The following is a 23,708-nucleotide window of genomic DNA, read 5'->3' as shown; positions in this document are numbered from 1 at the left end:
GGCGGTCTCGGGGAAGACGCTAGTTCTGTCAGCGGCGGGAGCGTTTCGTAGTTGCCTGGTGAACCAATGTAAACAAAAGGCGGAAACAGGTGGGGGTGTTCCGGCTTGTGCTACCGCTGTTGTTGAGGGGCAGCCTGGAAGTTTTAAGGTCCGCCGCAAGCTCGGCAAGGCAGGTGCTGCCTGACAAGCCGGTGCCGCCGCGAGCGAGTCCGTTTGGACCTTAACCCGAAGTCTAACGCGAACAGCGCAAGCTACGCGGACGCGGAGGCGCTCGGGAGGGAGGGAGGGAAGGAGCGCTAGGGTGAGTTTGAGCGTGTCGGGAGAGATCGGGGATGGGGGTGAGGTCGAATAAAAAACCGGTTTAAAACAATCCTCTCATGTAGCAGTCACGCCTATTATAATTTGTAGTTGCATACTTGAATATAGCGGTTTTTAATGGTAATTTTTAAAAAAGAAAAAAAAACACTCCTGCACACAGGGAAAATATATAGTACAGAATGGCATCACAGGAGTTTCCACTATTTTAGTGATTAGTTTTAAGTAACGAAATGCCTGGCTTTGGAAAGTACAAGTCGCAGTTAAAATCTGAATACGTGAAATAGCAACTGACAGCAGCACAATGTAAATCATAAAATGAGATTAAGAATTGTGGGCATCTATATCTGACCAACTATGTTAAGAGAAACCCTCATTTCAGATGAGGCACATTGAGTTTTAAGCTATTTTGGACATCCAGAGTACTTCCACAGTTTAATTAATCATTCTTCTTGAACAAGAATCTTGTATTATCCTTTCAGCAGTTACTATATGCACAAAGCTAATTCAATAGAAAGCTTTGGTTAGGAAAAAATGTTCCTAGATTTAGCATTCTTTATTTCAAGGAAAATAATCTCTAAAATGTTATTTCTTGCTTCCTATAGAATAAAAGAATATCTTTTATTGTCAAATGTAGAAGACTGAGAATAGTATGAAGAAAGAATTAAAGAAAAGTTGTGAATATTAAAATTAACAAATGCACATATAAGCTGCAATGGAAGAAATTCCTGTTAAAGTGGCAGTAAGAATAAGACCTTTACTCTCAAAAGAAATACTTCACAATCATCAAGTATGTGTGAGATTAATCTCAAATACTCAGCAAATTATCATCGGAAAGGACCGCGTCTTCACTTTTGACTTTGTTTTTGGCAAGCATTCAACCCAAGATGAAGTCTATACAACATGTATTAAGCCCTTGGTAGCATCTTTGATAGAAGGATATAATGCTACAGTTTTTGCCTATGGACAGACAGGCTCTGGAAAGACTTATACTATTGGAGGTGGTCACATTGGTATGTTCTGAAAAGTTTGTTATTATTTAAGTATATGGTCAAAAAAAGGAATAATTAAAGTAATAATAAAGGTAAAAGGAATAATAAGAGCAATCTTTTCACAAACTGAATATTTATAATTGCTGTCCCTGATGCTTCATTTCAGAACAAGTTGGAACTAAAGGTTAGGTAATTCTATTTAATTATTCTATTCTATATGCAGCATGAAGATTACAGTAGTCTACCTAACACTTCCATACTAATTATTGGTCTAAAATATTTTAGTTTAAATGGACAAAACCCACAGTATTGCAGATAATGTGGCATATTTTATTCTTATTTCTGTCACATGTTTTGTAGATACTATCAGAACATTATACTGGGTACTTTGAGAGTAATCGTTTATAAAAGGCATTTCTATCAAATGCCATTTTTTTTCTAAGATACTAATTTTGGAATAGCTATTACATTAAAAAAAAGTCTCCAGTGTTGTCTTTTGGCCAGTTTATAGGTTCCATACAAATTTGTGAGAAGGGGAGCAAATTTAGACTAGATGTCCATTATGTGGCCATATCAGGAAAATCGACTCCAAAGAAAGGATAAAACTATTTGAACTGGGATTGGTTATAATAAAAGAATCTTGAAATTTTTCTATACTTTCTCCTCCTCCTCATGAGCCAGTTCTAAATATTATTTTTTTGTTCTGGACTTAAAAAATGCTTCAGTCCCTTTTGCCCAGCTAACAGTTCCTGCATATCTTTGTCAATATCGTCTTCCTAACACTACATGTTCTTCTTACCTATTTTTACCTATTGCAGATAAAGTGGTAGATAAAGGAATTGCAGTGTTATTTTAAAATTATACTGGTAACATTTTCCTTGTGAATAAAACTTTACACACGACCAGAACATTAGGGTATTAATCAGCATCACACTGGAATTATGAAGTACTTTTCTACCCCTCATTGTCAGGGACTGAGGGAGAAGGGGAGAATTCTCCCAAATGAGAGATATCCTCTCCTTCAACCCACTATACCAAAAATAAGCCATAGTCCACAGCTCCTCATCACAACTTTCTGAAATGTTTGTGGTGTTCTGGGAATTATCAGGAGAAAGGAAAGTAGGTTTCTCTCAACTTTTCCCCCCAATCTGACACTGAGTATTTTCCTAGTTTTGTTTGGTTTTTGCTTAGTCGTTTTTCCTCTGTATTTTTAACTCTGATGGCATGACTGATTTATATGACCCTGACAACTGAATGTGATATACATACAGCATATTGAGTTGAAAGTCATTCAGATTCCTTTTACTTAATTTTCAGTATTGCTATGATATTTTGGAGTCTGTATATTTCAGCTCTCTGTTTGGATTAAGATCTTTTTCTCATTTTAGCATCGGTTGCAGAAGAAGAGAGAGGTATTATTCCACGGGCAATTCAAGAAATATTTCAGATTATTTCTGAAAACCATAATACTGATTTTGCAGTTAAAGTTTCGTACATAGAAGTCTATAAAGAAGAACTCAGAGATCTCCTGGAACTAGAGACATCTATGAAAGATTTGCATATTAGAGAAGATGAAAAGGGCAATACAGGTAGAAATATACATTTCAACTAAGTTTTTATTTGCTAATAATTTTGAAACGTTTTTAAAACGCATGTTCATATTTTCTATAGATGGACCTCTAAAATAATATTAAGTTCATTTTATTAAAGTTGAATTATTCAGAGGAAATGTAACTTTCATTTTTATGCAAAGTAATTTGTACTTTAAATGTAATGCTTTAATAGTCTATTAATGTGTAATAATCGCTGTGATTCATAACTAAAATAGTATCTTTCAGCAAAGTTAATCTTTCCCCATTCTGCTTTAAAAATATATCAAAAATCAGGAAAGCCTTTAGATAAGTGCTACTGTTTAGCTGAATATTTCTAGAATAACAATGCATACATGTCTATGGAGATTCTCAGTCATCCAGGTCATGGTTGTCCCAAAGGTGTTTTTTCAAGAGGCAACTGGACTTTCTGGTTTTTCTTTGAAGACGTTTTGCCTCTCATCCAAGAAGCTTCTTCAGCTCTAACTGGGTGGTGGGGATTGGAAGGATTTATACTCCTTGCAAATAGCTGGTCATTTGCATTCTTTTAGCGGGTCATTAAGGTCACCTGGAGGTTTATCTGTGTCATCAGGGTCACCTGAGCGGTGCAAATTGGTGTGGAGCCTTCTTGGAACCGTTGAATGCCTTCCAAGGTGGCTGCACACCAATTTGCAACACTCAGGTGACCCTGATGATACAGATAAACCCCAGGTGACCTTAACAACCCGCTAAAAGAATGCAAATAACCAGCTGTGCAAGGAGTATAAATCCTTCCATTCCCCACCATCCAGTCAGAGTTGAAGAAGCTTCTCGGATGAGAAGCAAAACATTTTCAAAGAAAAAACAAAAGTCCAGTTGCCTCTTGAAAAAAGCACCTTTGGGTCAACAATGCATACATTTTCTTCAAATGTCCATTGTAGTGCTATGAGTATTTTTTCTCCATTTAAAGCTTTTTTTCAATTAGTTATCTCACTTAGAGGCACAGTGGAGCATCATAAAATTTTCATACAGCTACATGCAGTACATGTACTGGCACATCCAAGAATTTCCCTACTTTACCTTCTATTGATTCTGCAACAATTTTTTATGCAGTTGAATATAGTTAAAAATATTGTAAGAATACTAGGTTAGATCATCAATTTGTCCAGCTTATTAGGGGTTACACTGACAGTGACAGGATTTCTGACATATTTCTTTCCAGTTCTACCTAAGCTAGCAGACATTGTACTACCATTCAACTATTGGTTTGTAATCTACAACTGTATGTATGTTATACTACAAATATACAAATATTAGTTCTTAAATACAAGTATGCAAGAGACAAAGCATCTTTGTGGTATCACACCATACATTTTGAGAAAGCTTCATTTGCTGCTTATTTTATAATATTATATCTTATATGAATTCTTTCATGCTTGAAAAATAACTGGATTGCCTATATTTGTTTAAAATGTAATCTGATTTTTTCTGAAAATGTTATATTTATAACCTTTATTGTTTTAGTAATCGTTGGTGCCAAAGACTGCCAAGTGGAAAGTACAGAAGAAGTGATGAGCCTGTTGGAAACAGGGACTGCTGCTAGACATACAGGGACAACCCAAATGAATGAGCATTCCAGCCGATCCCATGCTGTTTTTACCATCAGTGTCTGTCAACAACAGCAGCCTTTGCAGGACAAAGAGGGTGCACAAAATTCACCTAAAAATTCTGGACAGCAGATCGCTTCTAAGTTCCACTTCGTAGATCTTGCCGGATCAGAAAGAGTTACAAAAACTGGCAACACTGGTGAAAGATTCAAAGAATCCATTCAGATCAACAGTGGTTTACTAGCTTTGGGAAATGTGATAAGTGCACTTGGAGACCCAAAGAGAAAAAACGTACACATTCCATACAGGGATGCTAAAATCACACGTATCCTTAAAGACTCTTTAGGAGGCAATGCAAAGACTGTCATGATAACATGTATTAGTCCATCTTCTTCTGATTTTGATGAATCATTAAATTCCATCAAGTATGCAAACAGAGCAAAAAATATTAGGAACAAACCTATTGTCAACTATAACCCAGACTGGGATCGTATAGATGAAATGGAGCTTGCCATTAAATTGCTTCGGGAAGCCTTGCAAAACCAACAAACTAATGGACAGTCTTCTGGTAGCCAAGGGTCACAGGATTTATGCCAAGACAAAAACAGAATTCGTTGTCTTGAACAGCAGCTTGCTCAGTTTCAAATTGAAAGTTTTAATTTGCGAAATTGCATTGAAGAAGCTTATTTATTTCTTGTTGATTTAAAAAACATTGCTAACCTATCAAAAAATCAACTTGAAAAACTGCAAGAATGGATTCATGTAGCACAGGGAATTAGGAGAGAGGCATCTATTCCCCAGGTAAACGGTGGAACAGTAGCCGACCAAGAAGGACCGTATCATATCACAATTCTTCAGCTTAAAAGGGAGCTGAAGAAATATCAGGTACTTACTGTACATTTAATATAAGGGCTTAATAAAAGATTGTATACAGAAGTGTTGTCTGCACATTAAGGCAGAGTTTTGTTCAAATGAATTTACCTTCCCTCCCATTCCAGCATGTCAGCTTGATCAGTCCTACAAGATAATTTGAGAGGCATCTTAAAACAACAAGCAGGAGAACAATACCTCAATTTAGTACAACTTAATACTAAACACGGGTTCTTTATTTGTAAATGGTTCAATATGCAATCATTAATACAGCATAAGAGATCTTCTCTCAGGAAATTATGGATTTCTTTCAAAGGTCAGAGCTTTGGCAGGTCATCCCCAGCCAAGAAGTCTTTCAGCTTATCTTTTGGAACTTGTCTAGCTGCTTTTTCTACGGTAACATAGATCATTTGTAATTTTTTACTATTTTTTAAGCTCATAAACAGTGAAGCAATCTTTTAAAACTTGAGTGGTTCTATTATCTTTCTCTTGGCTAATATTTCATTTTCATTTCAGCATGAACTGTTTCTTCAAAGAGTTCCTTTGTTTGCATCTCTTCCTGTCTTTCTCCCTAGTCTAAAATGCTTACATTACAAGAATGTAGCTAGTAACAGAAATGATAACTGAATATTGTCATTATAAAAGATGAAAATCAATATGAATTATAAGTTATTCATCAGTCTATCCCAACTCACCTGGGGAACACCAGACTGGGGAGGCTTTTGTATATAAAATTAGTTCTGTTAGGGATCTTTTATAAATTATATGTATATTGGTTGAATCATAAAGATGATAAGTCCAACATCCAAAGGCATTATTTTTTTTCTCATACATCAACTATAAACAAACAATGTCCCTTGGGTATTAAAAATGGCTCTTATATTTCCATTACCTGCCCATCAGAGCTACTTTAAGTAATGTTCTGCACTTTAATTAAATTATTGGGTAGGCCTAGTGGGACATAAGCTTGAAATAATTATGGGTGAATCTTAAATTAGCAGAAGAAAATGTTATACAATAAGCCTTTTTTTCTTAGAATTCTGAAATGTCATTATGCATAATCAGAGGAACCTGCTGAACATTATGAACTTTGTTTTAAAAGTTTCTTGCAAAAGTAAGGAGTTAGTAAGTTAGTAAGTTAGTTAGTAAGGATTTTCCTAGTTCAGTACTTTTGCCTTCCATTTTTACCACACTGAATTTAATACACTCTTGTATGAAATTCTTACCTACAGACATGTAATACTACTTATAGATAACAGTAAATGTACTTCTTGATCACTAGAAATTGCTTCTAATAAGTAAAATTTGTTAAAGCTGCTTTGTCTTTTCCCTTTTTAGTACAAATTTGAGAGTGTATGAGAAAACTGCATATGTAGCTTTTATTTATTTAGAAAATTTATATTGCCATCTTGCCCATGGTGACTCATGGCGGCTTACAAGGACATAAAAACACCATATAAAAGAAATAAAAATAATAAAGAGAAAAATAGTAAAATAATAACTCTCCACTCTGGCAACACCATACATTCATACTAGCCATTTAATGGGCTCCTTCCCGCTCTGGGTTCCCCAGGCCCACTGACAGAACCATGTCTTCAGGGCCTTCCAAAAGAATGTTAAAGTGGGAGCCAGTCTAATGTCTGGTGGGATGATGTTCCAGAGAGAGGGAGCCACCACAGAGAAGGCCGTTTTTCTGGGTCCCGCCAATGTATCTCTTTAGGGGATGGGACTCGCAGGATTCCTTGCCTCCCTGCTCTAATGGGTCGAGTAAATGTAACTGGCAAGAGACGGTCCCTCAGATAACCTGGTCCCAAGCCATGGAGGGCTTTAAAGGTGACAACTAGCACCTTGAATTGCACCCAGAATCAAATTGGCAACCAGCGCAGTTCCCGCAGGAGGTGATACATGTGCACACCTAGGTCTGCACAAAACCATGCAGGCCGCTGCATTTTGCACCAATTGGATCTTCCAGATGCATTTCAGGGGCAGCCCCATGTAGAGCACATTGTAATCGTCAAGACAGGAGGTGTCTAGAGCATGAGTGACTCTGAATAGGGATTGTTGGTCCAGGAAAGATCATAACTGACACATAATCTGCAGTTGGGCTAAGGCTCTACTGGCCACCTGCTCTTTAAGCAGGAGTCATGAGCCAGGAGAACCCCCCCAGATTACGCATAGGGTCTGTTTGGAGCACTGCCACCCCATCCAAGATTAGCTTTAGAATGGGATGTGTTATAACCTGCCAGATAGTCTGTGAATCAGATTCTAGTTTGCACAGAACAACATGAGCGTACTTGAGTTTTACTGGTTGCACTTGTGGCTTGCTGGCCAAAATGTGCCAAGGCTGATTGGTACTGTCTTTATCATTAGCATATAATACTACATCTAGCAAGGATATGACTAAGGATGGTAATACTGGCATGGCAAACTCACAGACATATATTTCATCAGGAACTCATATGTTCAACCAAAACTCTAGTGATGTTAATAAACATAATGGATTCCCTGGAATGGTAGGGTTTAAATATTCATATGATACATTCTACGTTTTATCTGGCTCCTGGGAATTCTATAACAGTGTAATAATCTTACTTTAATGTGATACACACCCTGCCTGACTATTTGGCTTTTGCAGAGTAAAAACCAGCCTGAAAACCAACCCCCCATTTTCTGGTTCAAACATCTGTTTCCTACCTGACATGTACAGATAATTCTAGGCTTGTGTCCATTTGTTTAGTGATAATTCAAAGTTATGGTGACCCTGAAAAAATAGATGTTCTCCAGGTTTGTGTCCTCACAACATCCCCACAGTCATAGAAATCCCAGTTTGTAGGTACATGACTTGCAATTACTCACAAAGAAATGCAGTTATATGTTCACCATTTGTGACCTTCCCTGCTGGCTTCACAAGCCAAGTCAATGGGGAAGCTGGCAGAGAAGGTCACAAATTGATCCTTCTTTTGTCCCATCTGCAGCACTCATTCCTGCTTGCACGTGGCCTGCACCAGACCATGCTAATCTTCCCCCAGCTCACACACAGCCTACACCAGCCCTTCCCTTGTTTCTCCTGTGGCATCCCCAAACTCTTTATCTGAGACAGCCCCCCACCCCCTGCATCTTGGAGTTATGACAGCAAACAGGAATGAATACCAGTTCTATTTGTCATAATAACTCTATTGATATAAACTAGATTTAATAAATTAGATTTAGTTGCAGCACCTCTTAATAGCCAAGTGGACTGTAATTACGGAAAGTAATTAAATTAGTTAAAAGGTTAATTGTTCTTTAGGTTATTTATTTACTTTTATTCCATTTTTCCTTGTATTTGCCAGTTTCCAGATGGCAGATGTACTGTTCAGTACCAAGCACTGTAGTGACACAAGAAAATAGAGTTTAATTCTCCTCATTTCTGCTGCTACAAGGAAACATGTTTAGGAAGATTACTATGTAAGATGAAAGAGAACTTTTCCATTAGTAACTTTCTGAACAACTGTTATTAATACTACACCATTCACAATTAGAATTCAATTTCCTTTCCAGTCATGGTAATTCTCTTTTTAGCTATCCCATCTCAAATCGTACATGAAATATGAGGAATGTTTTTTAAAGTAATGTTATTATTTGCAGGAATGATCTTAAGGAAACAACAGGGTGCTATTAGTACACACCATTTTCCCTATAAGATCAAAATGTAAAAAGTGGCAAAGGTTTTTTTACTAACGTCTTTGTTGGTTTAAATTAAATACACTTAATTGTTTAAGACAATATGTGTTCATAATTTTTGCATACTATACTTGGGTTATATACAATAAAATATATACAGTTAATGCAAAACAGTACTTACAGCAGAATTACTGTATTTACAGCAAATATCACAATGCATTTCCATTTGTGGACTTTCCATTTCATATGTTCAGTCATTTATTTTATTCTCTATTTATTATCTAGCAGGCTCTTGCAACAGATGCAGAAGTCTTCAGTGAAAAAGAACTGGAAATAAAAATATTGCAAGATCAGATACAAAAGCTGATACAAGAAAATCGTGAATATTTGGAATCACTAAAGGAGGCACAAGATACAAATAGGTTACAGGTAATTTAAGTTTTCTGCAAGTTGTTTAGGAAATCATAGATAATAGCTTAATAATAATAAATATTACAATCATAAATAGTTAGAGAACATTATAATTAGGGTTATCATCAAGATTTATTCCCTTGTAAGTGCATATAATGTTGATTGTGTACCTGTCTCCCAGCTGCATATCAATAGCCCTGCCCGGGCTGCTCGACGCCTTCTCGGGGCTGGTGGTGGAATTTCCCAGACTTATTGTTCTGGGGGACTTCAATCTGCCGTCCCTGGGTGTGGCGTCGGGTGTGGCTCGGGAGTTCATGGCTTCCATGGCAGCTATGGACCTGACCCAGATTATCCAGGGCCCGACTCATGGGAGGGGGGCACACACCTGATCTGGTTTTTGTCTCGGAGCAGTGGCGAGATGAGTTCGGTGGGGGATCTCCTACTATTTATCCCCTGTCATGGACCGACCATTATCTCCTTCGGCTAGGCTTCCATTATGCCGCCCCTCCTCGCTGGGAGGCGGAACCGACCATCTGGTTCCGCCCCAGGTGCCTGATGGAACCTGAGAGGTTCCAGAAGGAGTTTGGGATGATCCCTCTCTCTCTCTCCCACGCCCCGGTCACGACCCTGGTAGAGGCCTGGGAAGAGGCTGCTACCGGGGCTCTGGACCGGGTTGTTCCTTTGCGGCCTCTGACTCGTCACAGATCCCGGCCGGCTCCCTGGTTTACCGAGGAGCTCCGGGAGATGAAGCAGCATAGACGAGGCCTAGAGAGCTGTTGGAGAGCAGGCCGTCCCAAATCCGACTGATTTCAATTAAGGTTGGCCACACGGGCCTACCTGGTGGAGTTGGCGGCAGCAAAGCGCCGCTACTTCACTGAAGTCATCGCGTCCGCAGAGAATCGCCCGGCTGCCCTGTTCAGGGTGTCCTGCTCCCTCTTAAATCAGAGGGTGAGGGAAGATCCTTTACAGGGACGAGCCAAGGAGTTTGGTCAGCACCTGTCGGACAAAATCGCTCGGATTCGGGACGGCTTGGACTCTGACTGGACAGAGTCAGTCGGGGGTGAGACAGCGGGTCCTGTGTTTTGGGAAGAGTTCGATTCTGTTACCCCAGAGGAAGTGGACAGGATCATGGGGAAGCTGAGTGTGACTACCTGTGTGTTGGACCCGTGTCCCTCCTGGCTGGTTTATTCGGCCCGGGAGGTGACACGAGGCTGGATCCAGGCGGTGATAGCGGCTTCTTTGAGGGAAGGAAACTTCCTGACCGCCTTGAAGGAGGCGGTGGTGAGGCCCCTCCTCAAGAAGCCAGCCTTGGACCCAGCTGTATTAAATCATTTTCATCCAGTCTCCAACCTTCGCTAAAAAAAGGTTGTTGAGAATGTGGTTGCACGTCAGCTCCTGCTGGTCCTGGATGAAGCGGATTACCTCGCCAATTGGGTTTCAGGCCCGGGTACAGCACGGAGATGGCATTGATCGCACTGGTGGATGATCTCTGGAGGCCCGGGACAGAGGTCTTTCCTCTGTTCTGGTCCTTCTGGATCTTTCGGCGGCATTTGATACCGTCGACCACGGTATCTTGCTGCGTCGCCTCGAGAGGTTGGGAGTGGGAGGCACTGTTTTACGGTGGTTCTCCTCCTACCTCTCGGGTCGAACGCAAGCGGTGTTGGCGGGGGGGCAGAGATCGACCTTGAGGCCCCTCACCTGTGGGGTGCCTCAGGGGTCGGTTCTCTCGCCTCTCCTGTTCAACATCTATATGAAACCGCTAGGAGACATCATCCGTGGTTTTGGGGTGAGGTATCATCAGTACGCTGATGATACTCAGCTTTATATTTCCACCCCGAACCAACCCAGTGATGCCCTCGATGTGATGGCCCGGTGCCTGGAAGCGGTGCAGGTCTGGATGGGCAGAAACAAACTGCAACTCAACCCGGCCAAGACCGAGTGGCTGTGGGTACCGGCATCTCGGTTCAGGGGAGAGGTTCCATCGCTGACTATAGGGGGTGAAGTTTTGCCCCCTGTAGACAGGGTGCGCAATTTGGGCGTCCTTCTGGATTCAGGATTGAGCTTAGAAGACCAGATAACGACCGTGACCAGGGGGGCATTCGCCCAGATACGTCTGGTGCGCCAGTTGCATCCCTACTTGGACCGAGATGCCCTACGCACAGTTACTCATGCGCTGGTCACCTCACGGATTGACTACTGCAACGCTCTCTACATGGGGCTGCCCTTGAGGACCACTCGGGAGGCTTCAGCTGGTGCAAAATGCAGCCACGTGGATTGTGATGGGAGAATCCCGATACTCCCATGTTACACCCCTCCTGCGCGGTTTGCATTGGCTACCGGTTGCCCTCCGGGTGAGATTCAAGGTGCTGGTGTTGACCTATAAAGCCCTACATGGCTTAGGACCAGGATATCTGGCGGACCACCTACAGCCAGCAACAACATCCCATCGCCCAGTTCGCGCCCATAGAGGGCTTACTCAGGGTGCCATCGGCTAGACAGTGGAGGCTGACGGCCCCCAGGAGTACAGCCTTCTCGGTTGGGGCGTCCACCCTCTGGAATCAACTCCCCTTGGAGCTCTGACTAGTGCCTGACCTTCACACCTTCCGCCGGGAATTAAAAACCTGGCTTTTCAAATCTCTTGACCTGGTCTGATGATGGGGTTTTAAGGGTTTTAATGGGTTAATTTTAAATTTTTTAGATTTTAGTCTTTATTTTTATTGTGGCTTGTGTTTTATTGTTGTGAGCCACCCTGAGTCCATTGTGAGATAAGGCGGCATATAAGCCGAATAAAATAAAAAATAAATAAATAAAATATAAGAATGCAATTTTAAATTTAAGTTGAATCCAAATTTCAGTGGTTTTAATTTCTGCAATTCTGTAGTTTAATAAATGCAATTTTGTTTCATTTCAAGAATGAAAAAATGGTAGAGCAGCGACTTATAATTAACCAGCTAAACGACAAATTGGAGAAAATGGCGAAAGTATCTGCCTCTAATGGTGCTTCTGGAGATGGACCAGCTGCAGTAATATCAGCTAAAAGGCCCTATAGTGTTCCATTAACTAAAAGTTTGATGCAGATGAATAACATACCATTAAGATTGGATTCTCGAAAGGTATATATGAAAAAAAATCTTTTTATTTAATTAACTTTATTATTTGCAACTTATTAATCAAAGTTGAAGGGAACTGGTAACATGAGCATCTGTAGGTTGATTAATTGATGAAAGAAACTAATGAATAATTTCTCCCATCCCATTTAAAGATGGCAAATATAGTGCATTTATTTCCTCCATTTCTTCCATTTCTATCTGGTGGTTTTGATATTCCCCATATTTGTTCCACCTTTGACACTAGATCTAGGTTCTTTGTTCTGTTCCAATATTTTAAAAGGTTGCCCATTCCTGATATGTCTGCATTGGACAGCTGTGGAACATAGCAGAGTTAGTGTTGGGAACTGGCCTGAATAGTCTCTGAATGTCACGAAAAAAGAATATCATGTAGTTTGGATATTGTAAAATAAAGACAGAGGCTGATAAGAGGTATAACTCAACCCGAGGCAGATCATGAATCTCCAACATGATTCTCCTTGATCTCTTGGCAGTTTTTGATACCATTAATTGGGTTACCCTTCTGAATTGGAGTGGAGGATGCTGTGCTATGTTTTTTTTTCTATGCAAATAATTCTAGATGTTGGCAGGAACAAAGGTGCTGTAGCCTATGGCTACTCACTTGGAGATGCTTCAGGGCTCAATATTTTCACCCCTTCTGTTTAACATCTGTAAGTTACTGAGCAAAGTCATTTGTCAGTGGTTGATGTTTTCCAATTGTACATTTCAATACTGGGTGCCCAAGTGAGGCTGTCAGAGACTGAAGGCCGAGAATATGGATGGAGAAAATACATTCAGTCTCAATCACAGCAAGACTGAGGGACTGTGGGTATTTAGAGTCCCAAATCCTGGAAATTTTCCATGTTTAGTCCTGGATGGAGGAACACTTACAGCTGGTCCAGAATGCAGTGAGGTGGGTAATAATCGACATTTTTGGCATTCTTACATAACACCAGAGGTGGGTTTCAGCAGGTTCTAACCAGTTCTGGAGAACCGGTAGCGGAAATTTTGAGTAGTTCGGAGAAGTAAAAATTCTGACTGGCCCTGCCCCCATCTATTCTCTGCCTCCCAAGTCCCAACTGATCGGGAGGAGATGGGGATTTTGCAGTAACCTTCCCCTGGATTGGGGAGGGAATGGAGATTTTACAGTATCCTTCCCCTGGAGTGGGGTGAGAATGGAGATTTTACAGTATCCTTCCCTTGCCATGCCCAAGCCACATCCACCAAGCCACACCCACAGAACCAGTAGTAAAAAAAAATGAAACCCACCACTGCATAACACTAATGCTCCGTGAGCTCAACATGTTGCCATTTCGCTTCTAGATGCAATTCAAGATGCTGGTTTCCACCCATAAAGCCCTCCTACAATAGTATCTGTCTGTCTTATACAATTGGACAATGCAGACCTCTTCCAGGTTCCAGTGTTCAAATAGTTTCATTAAACAGGCCTTGGACTTTTTACCTTCTCTGTTATGCCTGCTCTATGTAACAGCATATCCCTTGGAATTTCATATCCCGCCCCCACTTCATTTAAAAAATCCCTGGAAACATTGCTTTCCCCCAGAGCTGGATTAGATGGTTGGTAATTATCTTATGTATTTTTACTTAGTTAGTCTAAAAGTTTTCTCTTCTGGGTGTACATTGCTTTTTGTTTTATTGTTCTTACAAATTTTAATGTTGTACACATTCTTTATGGAGGTGGGCAAATACCTGATTTGACAAATAAATAAAAATAGCAACTAATATAGTTCTGATTATCAGAATAAGCAAAGATGTAAACACAATAACTCATCCTAACCTTCTCCCCCAAAATGGGGATTTGAATCATATAAAATTACTTGCACTACATTATCCACTGAGTACTTTTTAAACAGAACCTGAATAAAAATATTTAATTTTTTAAAACTTATTTAAAAGGTACACACAAGCCCTCCGATGTATTCCTTAAGTAAAGTTATAGCTGGATTTCAAACTCGTAATCAGATCATGATGGATCACATAGAAGAGCAAGATGAAGTCCTTCATTATTGCTTTTCTGATCACAGTGATGATGATGAAAACAATGCCAAGACTGGAAGGAGATTCAGATTTAGGTATGTTTTTGATCACATATGACCTATATGATAATTAGAGCTTGTGATATTTAATGTGCATATCTGTTAGTTCACTCTATGAAAATAAATTTAAATTTGAAACAATTTTATAGTAGACAGAAACTGAACCAACAGTCAACAATGTTTTCTGTAACTTCTGATGGGGGACCTTCAAAGGGCCCTCTTCTACTGATCTGAGTAAGAGGAGGTTAATGGAGATGGTCCCTCAGTTTGTCTAGTTCTAAGCTAGTTACAGTTTTAAAGATAAACCATAGCACTTTAAATTTTGCTTAGTAGCCAACTAGCAACCACTGCAGATCCTTCAGTACAACATATTTATGATTTATGTCCCCTGTATCATTTAGTAACCTAGATATGACATTATACCCCAATAATTGCAATTTTTGGATATTTACAAAGCTAACCCATCTAAACGACATTGCAGTTTAATTCCAAAATAGCTAATAGAAAGTTGTATTTCTGTAAGATGCGATAGTCCTTATAAAGCTGTCTTTGAATTCATCAATAAACAAGATAACAAATGCGCCAAAAGAAAATAGCAATCACATTTTTATTTAGCAGCAATACTCACAGCACTGTTTTGTTCATAAAACATTATTTCATTGTAAAAATGCTTACAATTACAGGAAGTTCTCGACTTATGATCGTAAGTAAGCCCAGAATTTCTGTTGTTAAGCAAGAGAGTTAAGTGAGTTTTGCCCCATTGTATTAACTTTCTCATCACAGTTGTTAAGTAAATAAATTAGTAACACGGTTGTTAAGTGAATCTGGCTTCCTCATTGACTTTGTCAGTTGCCAAGCATCTGAATTTTGATCTCACAATCATGGGATGTTACAATGGTTGTAAGTGTGAAAAATAGTCATAAGTAACTTTTTTTAATGCTCTTGTAACTTGGAAGGGTCACTAAACAAATGGTTGCAAGTCAAGGACTACCTGTAATAATTTGTCATCTCAAGCTGTATTTGTATGTTTTACTTAAAAAAAATGCCTGCTTTAATTTTTACTTAGACGTTCCTTAAACCGTACATGGACACAGAAGCAGGCTCCTCCTAGCTATATAACTGAAGGAAAAGACGTACATCAAAATGCCAGTTCAGAAATCGGAAATCTTTCATCAACAGAAGCTGTTACAGATAAAGAAGGTAAATTGATATACCATTATTATTGTGTTTTACGTAGTCCAAAGAATAAAATGGGAACGGGATTCTGAAAATATGGATTTGTATTCAAAGTAATGCATAATTAATAAATGAGGATGACATCTGTACTATAATATTAACTTATATTAAATTTCATAAAATATACATATTTGCTCTTTAATATTTTAAATATTTATTGAAATGCCTTTCAATAAAAATACTTTTAAGCAAACAAGCTCTTAAAAAACTAACAGTACATTCAAATATGTAATGAATAATATAACATGTCAGTAAAACTTTAAAAAATCTTAAAATATATTTTATTACACAAAGACTTAAACATGTAGCATTTTAAGTTGTAATCAATAAATATGAAAAATCATTATGAGTGCCATTAAATGAGAATTAATATATTACAGGTGACATTTTGATATTATACACATCTCCATATTACTGCATGCTATTTTTTAACACTGTATTAACAAGTTTAATTAAGCTTATCTGCATTGACCAATGTACACACAATTAATTTTCAAACTACACTTGGAAGCTTAAGTAACTCACTATGCTATATATGAAATCCTCATTTGTATATTAGATACATATACGGATAGTCCTCGACTTATGACCACAATTGAGTCTAAAATTTCTGTTAAGTGAATCAGTTGTTAAGTGAATTTTGCCCCATTTTAGGACCTTTCTTGTCACAATTGTTAAGTGAATCACTGCAGTAGTTAAGTTAGTAATACAGTTGTTAAGTGAATTCGGCTTCGTCATTGACTTGGCTTATGAGAAGGTTGCAAAAGGATATGACCCCTCGGACATTGCAACTGTCATAAATAGGAGTCAGTTGCCAACCATCTGAATTTTGATCATGTGATCATGGCGATGTTGAAACAGTCATTAAGTGTGAAAAATGTTTATAAGTCACTTTTTTCAGTTCCTTGTAATTTCAAATGGTCACTAAACAAACTGCTGTTAAGTTGAGAGCTACCTGTCGTTTCTTTCATATATAATCAGTTGTATTCATAAATTTTCTGTACTTAACAATATATACTAAAAATAGATTTCAACCTTTTTAAAAAAAGTCTCTTCTACAGAAATACAGTTCATTTTATAATATACTTAGCCTAGTTTTGTTCTGTTAGTCCCAAAACTGCTTACACCTAAGTTTTTAGGCGTCTCTAAGAATTATGTTATATGTTTTTAAAACAGTATACTTTCTTTAAAGGTGCAGATATTGAATTTATCAAGAAAAGTCAGATAATAAATGTGCAAAAGTTAAAGAATTCAGAGCTAAAACTTATTGCTGCCAAGCAAAAAATGAATGAACTTACCCTTAATATCAGAATGAAAGAAGAACTCATTAAAGAATTGGTGAAAACAGGTAAATGTATTTTGTGACTTATACTTTGAATATCAATACATTAAAAAAAAAGAACCAAGGTTTATATGAGATAATTATTGCTGCACAGTGCAAAAACAATTGTTTTTTAAAGGGAGCGTAAAGTCAACGTACAGCATTTGTTAAGATTGGAGCAATTTCCAGTTTGTGAATTTTTATCTAAAAAGTTACGTTAAATGATGTTGAACCATTTATTTTAATTTCGTTGCCTAATCCACCTCCTGGTTATTTTGAGAATAAAATATGTTTACGAGGAGCCATCTTTAGTATCAATTGGATCAGTTTTTGAATTTTTTTTTGTAATAAATATGTTAACGTTTTTTAAAATGATAACAATAGCTGCTACAATGCCAAAAGTCACAAATGAGATCTCCTTTTTTTTAATTTAATATTTTTAAGGTAATGATGCTCGATCTGTAAGCCAGCAATATTCTCTGAAAATAACACAGCTGGAGCATGAAGCAGAGCAGGCTAAAATTGATTTAGCAGACACACAAAAGCAACTGCAAGAACTAGAGAACAAGGAACTAAGGGACATTGCTGAAAAAGCCAGATTACAGAAAGAATTCAGAAAAAAGATGGACACAGCAAAACGGAAAGTTCAGGTATTTACCATCGGGAAATTCATAAAAATGTGTGCATAATCTGTAAAAAGTACAAAATAATATTTCATCTAGTCTCTCAACTAGAGAATAGATACTTGATATTATAATTCATGAATCTTGCTGGGTTGGTGTGATATAGTAGAATAGATTTAATAGCCATGGCAACAAAGGGATTTAGACCATAAACTGGAGATCAGAAAGCTACTCAATGGGTGTTACTACACTGCTTTGTTATCTGGCTACCTATATCTCTCTCCCAAATATAGTATGAATCTTTTCTCCAGAAATGTAGTTTTTTGCTCATTTGCCCTATGCTTCAATTCTTGCCCAAATAATTTTGTATATCATATGTAACCTAGATATTAGGTTAATTATTAATTATGGAGCATTTCCAATAATAGTTTTGTTTTCTGAAAGTAACGTTCTCCACCTGTAAAAATCCTTGATAATTTAATTGATGATGAACTCAATATTGTGCCAAGTACCAAGACATTAATATGATTTTCATTTTATTTATATTTTGTGTCATATATATATACGCGGGAGAAAACCCGAATAACCAAAGACCTACATATATATATATATATATATATATATATATATATATATATATATATATATATGTATAGATGTAGGTCTTTGGTTATTCGGGTTTTCTCCCACGTAAAATTAGAGGTTTCTTGGCAACGTTTCGACAAAGTCTCATTCGTCATCTTCAGGCTGGTGTCTTCGGCTTCGTGCTTCTAGGAGCAATGTGTGTGATCGCAGCTGTTTCTTCCTTTTAACTGCCAGTGGGGGAGGTGAACTGATTGGGTGGGAGTTTGGCTGTGTTCTGATTGGTTGGGGGTTTGGCTGTGCTCTGATTGGATGGGGGGTTGGCTGTGCTCTGATTGGATGGGTGTGTGTTCTGTTTAGGTGGGGGCTTGGTTGTGCTCGGGTTAGTCTGAGTAGCAGGAGGATTTGAGCTGGTGAGCTGTGTTGCTGTTGTTTGGCTTCGTGTTCGTGGCCGTGCTACCTCTTCATGGTGGGTGTCAGTCTGCTTCATGTATGGATTGGAGGGGTTTAAAGGGGCTAATGATGCAGCTGTGGTCTGGCTTCTGGTCTGCGGTCGTGCCTCATCATCAGTGTAGGTTTGAGTCTGCTTTCTGCGTGGATGTGTGGTGGTTACATCCTGTGTGGCTCTCGTGAGTGTGGGTCTGGTGTCATTCTTTGTGTTAGGGACTCGTTTGTCAATAAGGGCAGGTTTCCAAATGGCTGGTAGGCGGGAGGTATCATCTCGTTTATTCATGCTGTGTGGACGTTTTTCTATCTCGATGGCTTCTCTGATTATTCTGTTGTTAAAGTGTTCAGTTTTGGCCAATCAGAGCACAGCCAACCCCCCATCCAATCAGAGCACAGCCAACCCCCCAACCAATCAGAACACACCTCCACCCAATCAGAACACAGCCAAGCTCCCACCCAATCAGTTCACACCCCCACTGGCAGTTAAAAGGAAGAAACAGCTGCGATCACACACATTGCTCCTAGAAGCACGAAGCCGAAGACATCAGCCTGAAGATGACGAATGAGACTTCGTTGAAACGTTGCCAAGAAACCTCCAATTTTACGCAGGAGAAAACCCGAATAACCAAAGACCTACATACAAACACCCGCGAAAACCTCAGAAAACAAATATATATATATATGCAAGTCTTGGCGTATCTGGGTCTCACGTATGATAACAGTAACTGATGAAATAAAATGTACTATGTGACTTCAGGTCATACAGAAAAAACAACAGGAAACTAAGAATCTAGCATCATTATCTACCCAGAATGAGAAACGTATATCAGAACTAGAACAGAATATTAATCACATGAAAAATCAACAAGCCCAATTACAGAAAAAATTGCGGGAAGAGAATGAAAAAAAGAAAATACTGGAAACAGGAATTCAGCATGGTCAATCGAAAATCAAGGTAAAATATTTTATTTCATATGTAAATTATTATGTTTAATGACAGTAGTTTCATTTCACTTGATTGTAATGCACAACTTCTAAAATGCTTCTTCAGTGAATGTAACATGCAGTTAATGTGTAATTTTATGTGTAAACAGTTCCACAAAACTATACATTAACTGCATGTCATTATTTACCAAAGAAGGGTTTCAGAAATTGCATATTACAGTCAAGTCCCAAAAAGGTTCCTAATTCAAATCATTTCAATTCTGAATTTACTTGAGACACCATGTATTTTACTTCAATTCCAGGCTTTCAACATTATTGTAGTAAATCGATATCAACTGTTGAGACTTGTAAAGATTACTGGTGTGTGTGTGCGTGTGTATGCATGCATGTGTACCTTTGAGTCAGTCTTGACTCCTGGTGACTAGATGGCAAATCCTTTCAGTCTTCTTGGCAATATTTTTTGTAAGTGGTTTTCCATTAGACTGCCCCAGAGTCACCGAGCTAGGTTTGTGCCTACAGCTCATGATTTCCTGGTTTTTAGCATGGTGTCTTTAACCATTATACCAAACTGGATCTCAGATTATGTATTGAAAATCTTAATCAAAGTGATACATAAATATTAAATGTAAAGGAAGGCTATGACTGTATATGATAATTTATTGTCTTCTGACAAGGATTATAATACTTTGTGCCTCTAAAATTTATGTTTCAAAATGAGAACTGAAATACTCGATATTCTAGTAATATGTACACTGGGGCAAAAAAGTTTAGTCAGCCACCAATTGTGGAAGTTCTCCCACTTAAAAAGATGAGAGAGGCCTGTAATTGTCATCATAGGTAGACCTCAACTATGAGAGGCAAAATGAGAAAACAAATCCAGACAATCACATTGTCTGATCTGGAAAGAATTTATTTGCAAATTATGGTGGAAAATAAGTATTTGGTCACCTACAAACAAGCAAGATTTCTGGCTCTCACAGACCTGTAACTTCTTTAAGAGGCTCCTCTGTCCTCCACTCATTACCTGTATTAATGGTACCTGTTTGAACTTGTTATCAGTATAAAAGACACCTGTCCACAACCTCAAACAGTCACACTCCAAACTCCACTATGGTGAAGACCAAAGAGCTGTCGAAGGACACCAGAAACAAAATTGTAGACTTGCACCAGGTTGGGAAGACTGAATCTGCAATAGGCAAGCAGCTTGGTGTGAAGAAATCAATTGTGGGAGCAATAATTAGAAAATGGAAGTCATACAAGACCACTGATAATCTCCCTCGATCTGGGGCTCTACGCAAGATCTCACCCCATGGGGTCAAATGATCACAAGATCATTTGTGAACGGTGAGCAAAAATCCCAGAACCAAAAGGGGGGACCTAGTGAATGACCTGCAGAGAGCTGGGACCTATATAACAAAGGCTACCATCAGTAACACACTACGCCGCCAGGGACTCAGATCCTGCAGTGCCAGACGTTTCCCCCTGTTTAAGCCAGTACATGTCCGGGCCCGTCTGAAGTTTGCTAGAGAGCATTTGGATGATCCAGAAGAGGATTGGGAGAATGTCATATGGTCAGATGAAACCAAAGTAGAACTGTTTGGTAGAAACACAACTCATCGTGTTTGGAGGAGAGAGAATGCTGAGTTGCATCCAAAGAACACCATACCTACTATGAAGCATGGAGGTGGCAAGATCATGCTTTGGGGCTGTTTCTCTCAACTCGATTTAAATCAAATCCACCCTGGTGCAAACCTCCTTCCATCAGCAAGGACATTGAAGATGAAACGTGGCTGGGTCTTTCAGCATGACAATGATCCCAAACACACCGCCCGGGCAACGAAGGAGTGGCTTCGTAAGAAGCATTTCAAGGTCCTGGAGTGGCCTAGCCAGTTTCCAGATCTCAACCTCATAGAAAACCTTTGGAGGGGGTTGAAAGTCCGTGTTGCCCAGCGACAGCCCCAAAACATCACTGCTCTAAAGGAGATCTGCATGGAGGAATGGGCCAACATACCAGCAACAGTGTGTGCCAACTTTGTGACGACTTACAGAAAACGTTTGACCTCTGTCATAGCCAACAAAGGATATATAACAAAGTATTGAGATGAACTTTTGATATTGACCAAATACTTATTTTCCACCATAATTTGCAAATAAATTCTTTCCAAATTAGACAATGTGATTGTCTGGATTTGTTTTCTCATTTTGTCTCTCATAGTTGAGGTCTACCTATGATGACAATTACAGGCCTCTCTCATCTTTTTAAGTGGGAGAACTTCCACAATTGGTGGCTGACTACTTTTTTGCCCCACTGAATATATATATATTTACTTACAGGAACTTCAACAAAAGACAGAACAGCAGGAGAAGATTCTAAAGCTAAAGGATGAAGAGATTGCTGCATTTAAGAAAAGAAACTCAACTGGGGCTCCCCAACAACTGCAGGCAATTGAAGTTTTGTAATGCTGGTCTGCTGAAATGCTTTTGATAGCCTTGCTCTACTCTATCCATAACATGGGACTACTAAAAATGCTTCACTGATTAAGAAAATTATGAATTGGGGGTGGGGGTGGGGGCAAACAAGACCTTATTACCAGTCATAAGAGGTTGTGTGAATCATGAAATCAACCTTGCCTCATTTATAGGATTACAGATAATCTTGTTTTCTATTTTAGCCTCTGCCCTGTATGATTTCCTAGAACTCTGTTATCTTATGGGGAAATTTTTATTTTTAACTAAGAACATAGAGCAGTTCAAAAGTTTATTATGATTACTGATACTATGAATTGCCTTTTTAGAAGCATATGATGTATTCTTTTTGGGAGATGGCGCAGACCTCAAACAAAGAAGTAGTTTTGTCTTTATAGAGGAAGATTTCTAATACAAAAATAGCATTTATTTTCTGACACAACTTAAGAATCTATCTTGTGTAATATCAATTGTCAAATGCCTGAATTTTGATCGCGTGACCAGGAGGATGTTATAACAGTCGTAACTGAAAACCAGTCATAAGTCACTTTTTTCAGCATTGTTGTAAATTCTGAATGCTGGTTCTGGTCCCTCAACTGGAGAACAAGCTATGCAACCTCCGTTCCCTCTCTTCAGCACACACCAATGCAACATTGGCTCTTATTCCTTTTCTGCTCCCCCCTCCAATGTTAAAAATGGGCAGCCTATAAATTTTATAAATAAATAAATAAATTTTGCATCCCCCAAATTTTTGCCTGCTTGGTGAAATATCCTTATTGCGATTATACCATGGGTATATAAATTTGCTGAGGTAACTGTCAACCATCCGTCAATAACCCTAATGGCAGGCCTGAAGAGCCAATGAAAAAGATGGGAGTGTTACTTGGAACCCTGACACTTAATCTATTTGACAGCAAAACAAGTGCAAGTCAGCTGAAATAAGCAGACATAATCATTCGATGTACAGAACTCAGAGGTGGGCAAAACTACAGAGCCAAAGTACATTCTATTCTCCCAGTGCATCCTGATTCAGAAGACTTTTTGTTTTGTATTTGAGGCGTGAACCAGATAATTCAGCTGCCTAATAGTCCCAAAGGGAAAAGGAAGGGATTTTGCAGGTTGCAGAAGGCTCTTCCACAAACAATTTGTTTTTATTTTTCTTAAACAAAGAGTGATAAAGCATGGAAAATAAAAAACCAGCATCAAGGACGACCCCCACTTCCCCAGTAAAATCTACATCTATAGGAGTCATTATTTTAAAAAGCATAGAGCTTGGAAATGTATGTTGATACATTTGTAATCTTTAAAAATATATACATATAATTTTTTAAAAATCTCTGTTCATATTTCTATTTGTAAAAACACTGTGATGGGATTCTTAATGTGCACACTATTTTGCAAATTACAAGATGTATTGATTTATCTTGTATCTGTCAGATTTGATGTTATAACTTAAGACTGTGTTTTTTTAGTACACGGACAAATTATAGTTTTATGA

At 38.6% G+C, this 23,708-nt stretch overlaps 1 protein-coding gene and 1 long non-coding RNA gene across 3 annotated transcripts in view; one reads left to right on the top strand and one right to left on the bottom strand.

Moving 5' to 3' along the window:
• The first annotated feature begins 1,030 nt into the window (after nucleotides 1–1,030).
• KIF27 (kinesin family member 27) overlaps nucleotides 1,031–23,708 on the top strand; it is a 29,139-nt gene continuing 6,461 nt past the window's right edge. For both annotated transcript variants that reach the window (XM_070938657.1, XM_070938656.1), the window contains exons 1-11: nucleotides 1,031–1,328; nucleotides 2,696–2,896; nucleotides 4,400–5,367; nucleotides 9,301–9,444; nucleotides 12,339–12,539; nucleotides 14,451–14,626; nucleotides 15,657–15,790; nucleotides 17,019–17,174; nucleotides 17,592–17,797; nucleotides 19,557–19,754; nucleotides 22,079–22,186. In XM_070938657.1, coding sequence (XP_070794758.1) covers nucleotides 1,031–1,328; nucleotides 2,696–2,896; nucleotides 4,400–5,367; nucleotides 9,301–9,444; nucleotides 12,339–12,539; nucleotides 14,451–14,626; nucleotides 15,657–15,790; nucleotides 17,019–17,174; nucleotides 17,592–17,797; nucleotides 19,557–19,754; nucleotides 22,079–22,186 — 2,790 coding nt within the window. The remainder of the gene's footprint in view (nucleotides 1,329–2,695; nucleotides 2,897–4,399; nucleotides 5,368–9,300; nucleotides 9,445–12,338; nucleotides 12,540–14,450; nucleotides 14,627–15,656; nucleotides 15,791–17,018; nucleotides 17,175–17,591; nucleotides 17,798–19,556; nucleotides 19,755–22,078; nucleotides 22,187–23,708) is intronic.
• Nucleotides 9,166–23,708, bottom strand: part of LOC139313205 (uncharacterized) — a 27,969-nt gene continuing 13,426 nt past the window's right edge. Inside the window, exon 3 of the long non-coding RNA XR_011600083.1 lies at nucleotides 9,166–9,342. This is a non-coding gene — a long non-coding RNA (uncharacterized lncRNA). The remainder of the gene's footprint in view (nucleotides 9,343–23,708) is intronic.

Source organism: Pituophis catenifer, unplaced genomic scaffold, assembly GCF_029215685.1.
Source record: "Pituophis catenifer annectens isolate HBS135680 unplaced genomic scaffold, rPitCat1.0.hap2 SCAF_2, whole genome shotgun sequence".
In the NCBI taxonomy this organism is placed as follows: Eukaryota; Metazoa; Chordata; class Lepidosauria; order Squamata; family Colubridae; genus Pituophis; species Pituophis catenifer.
Note: the sequence above shows the minus strand (reverse complement) of the source record. Positions and strands in the feature narration are given on the sequence as shown.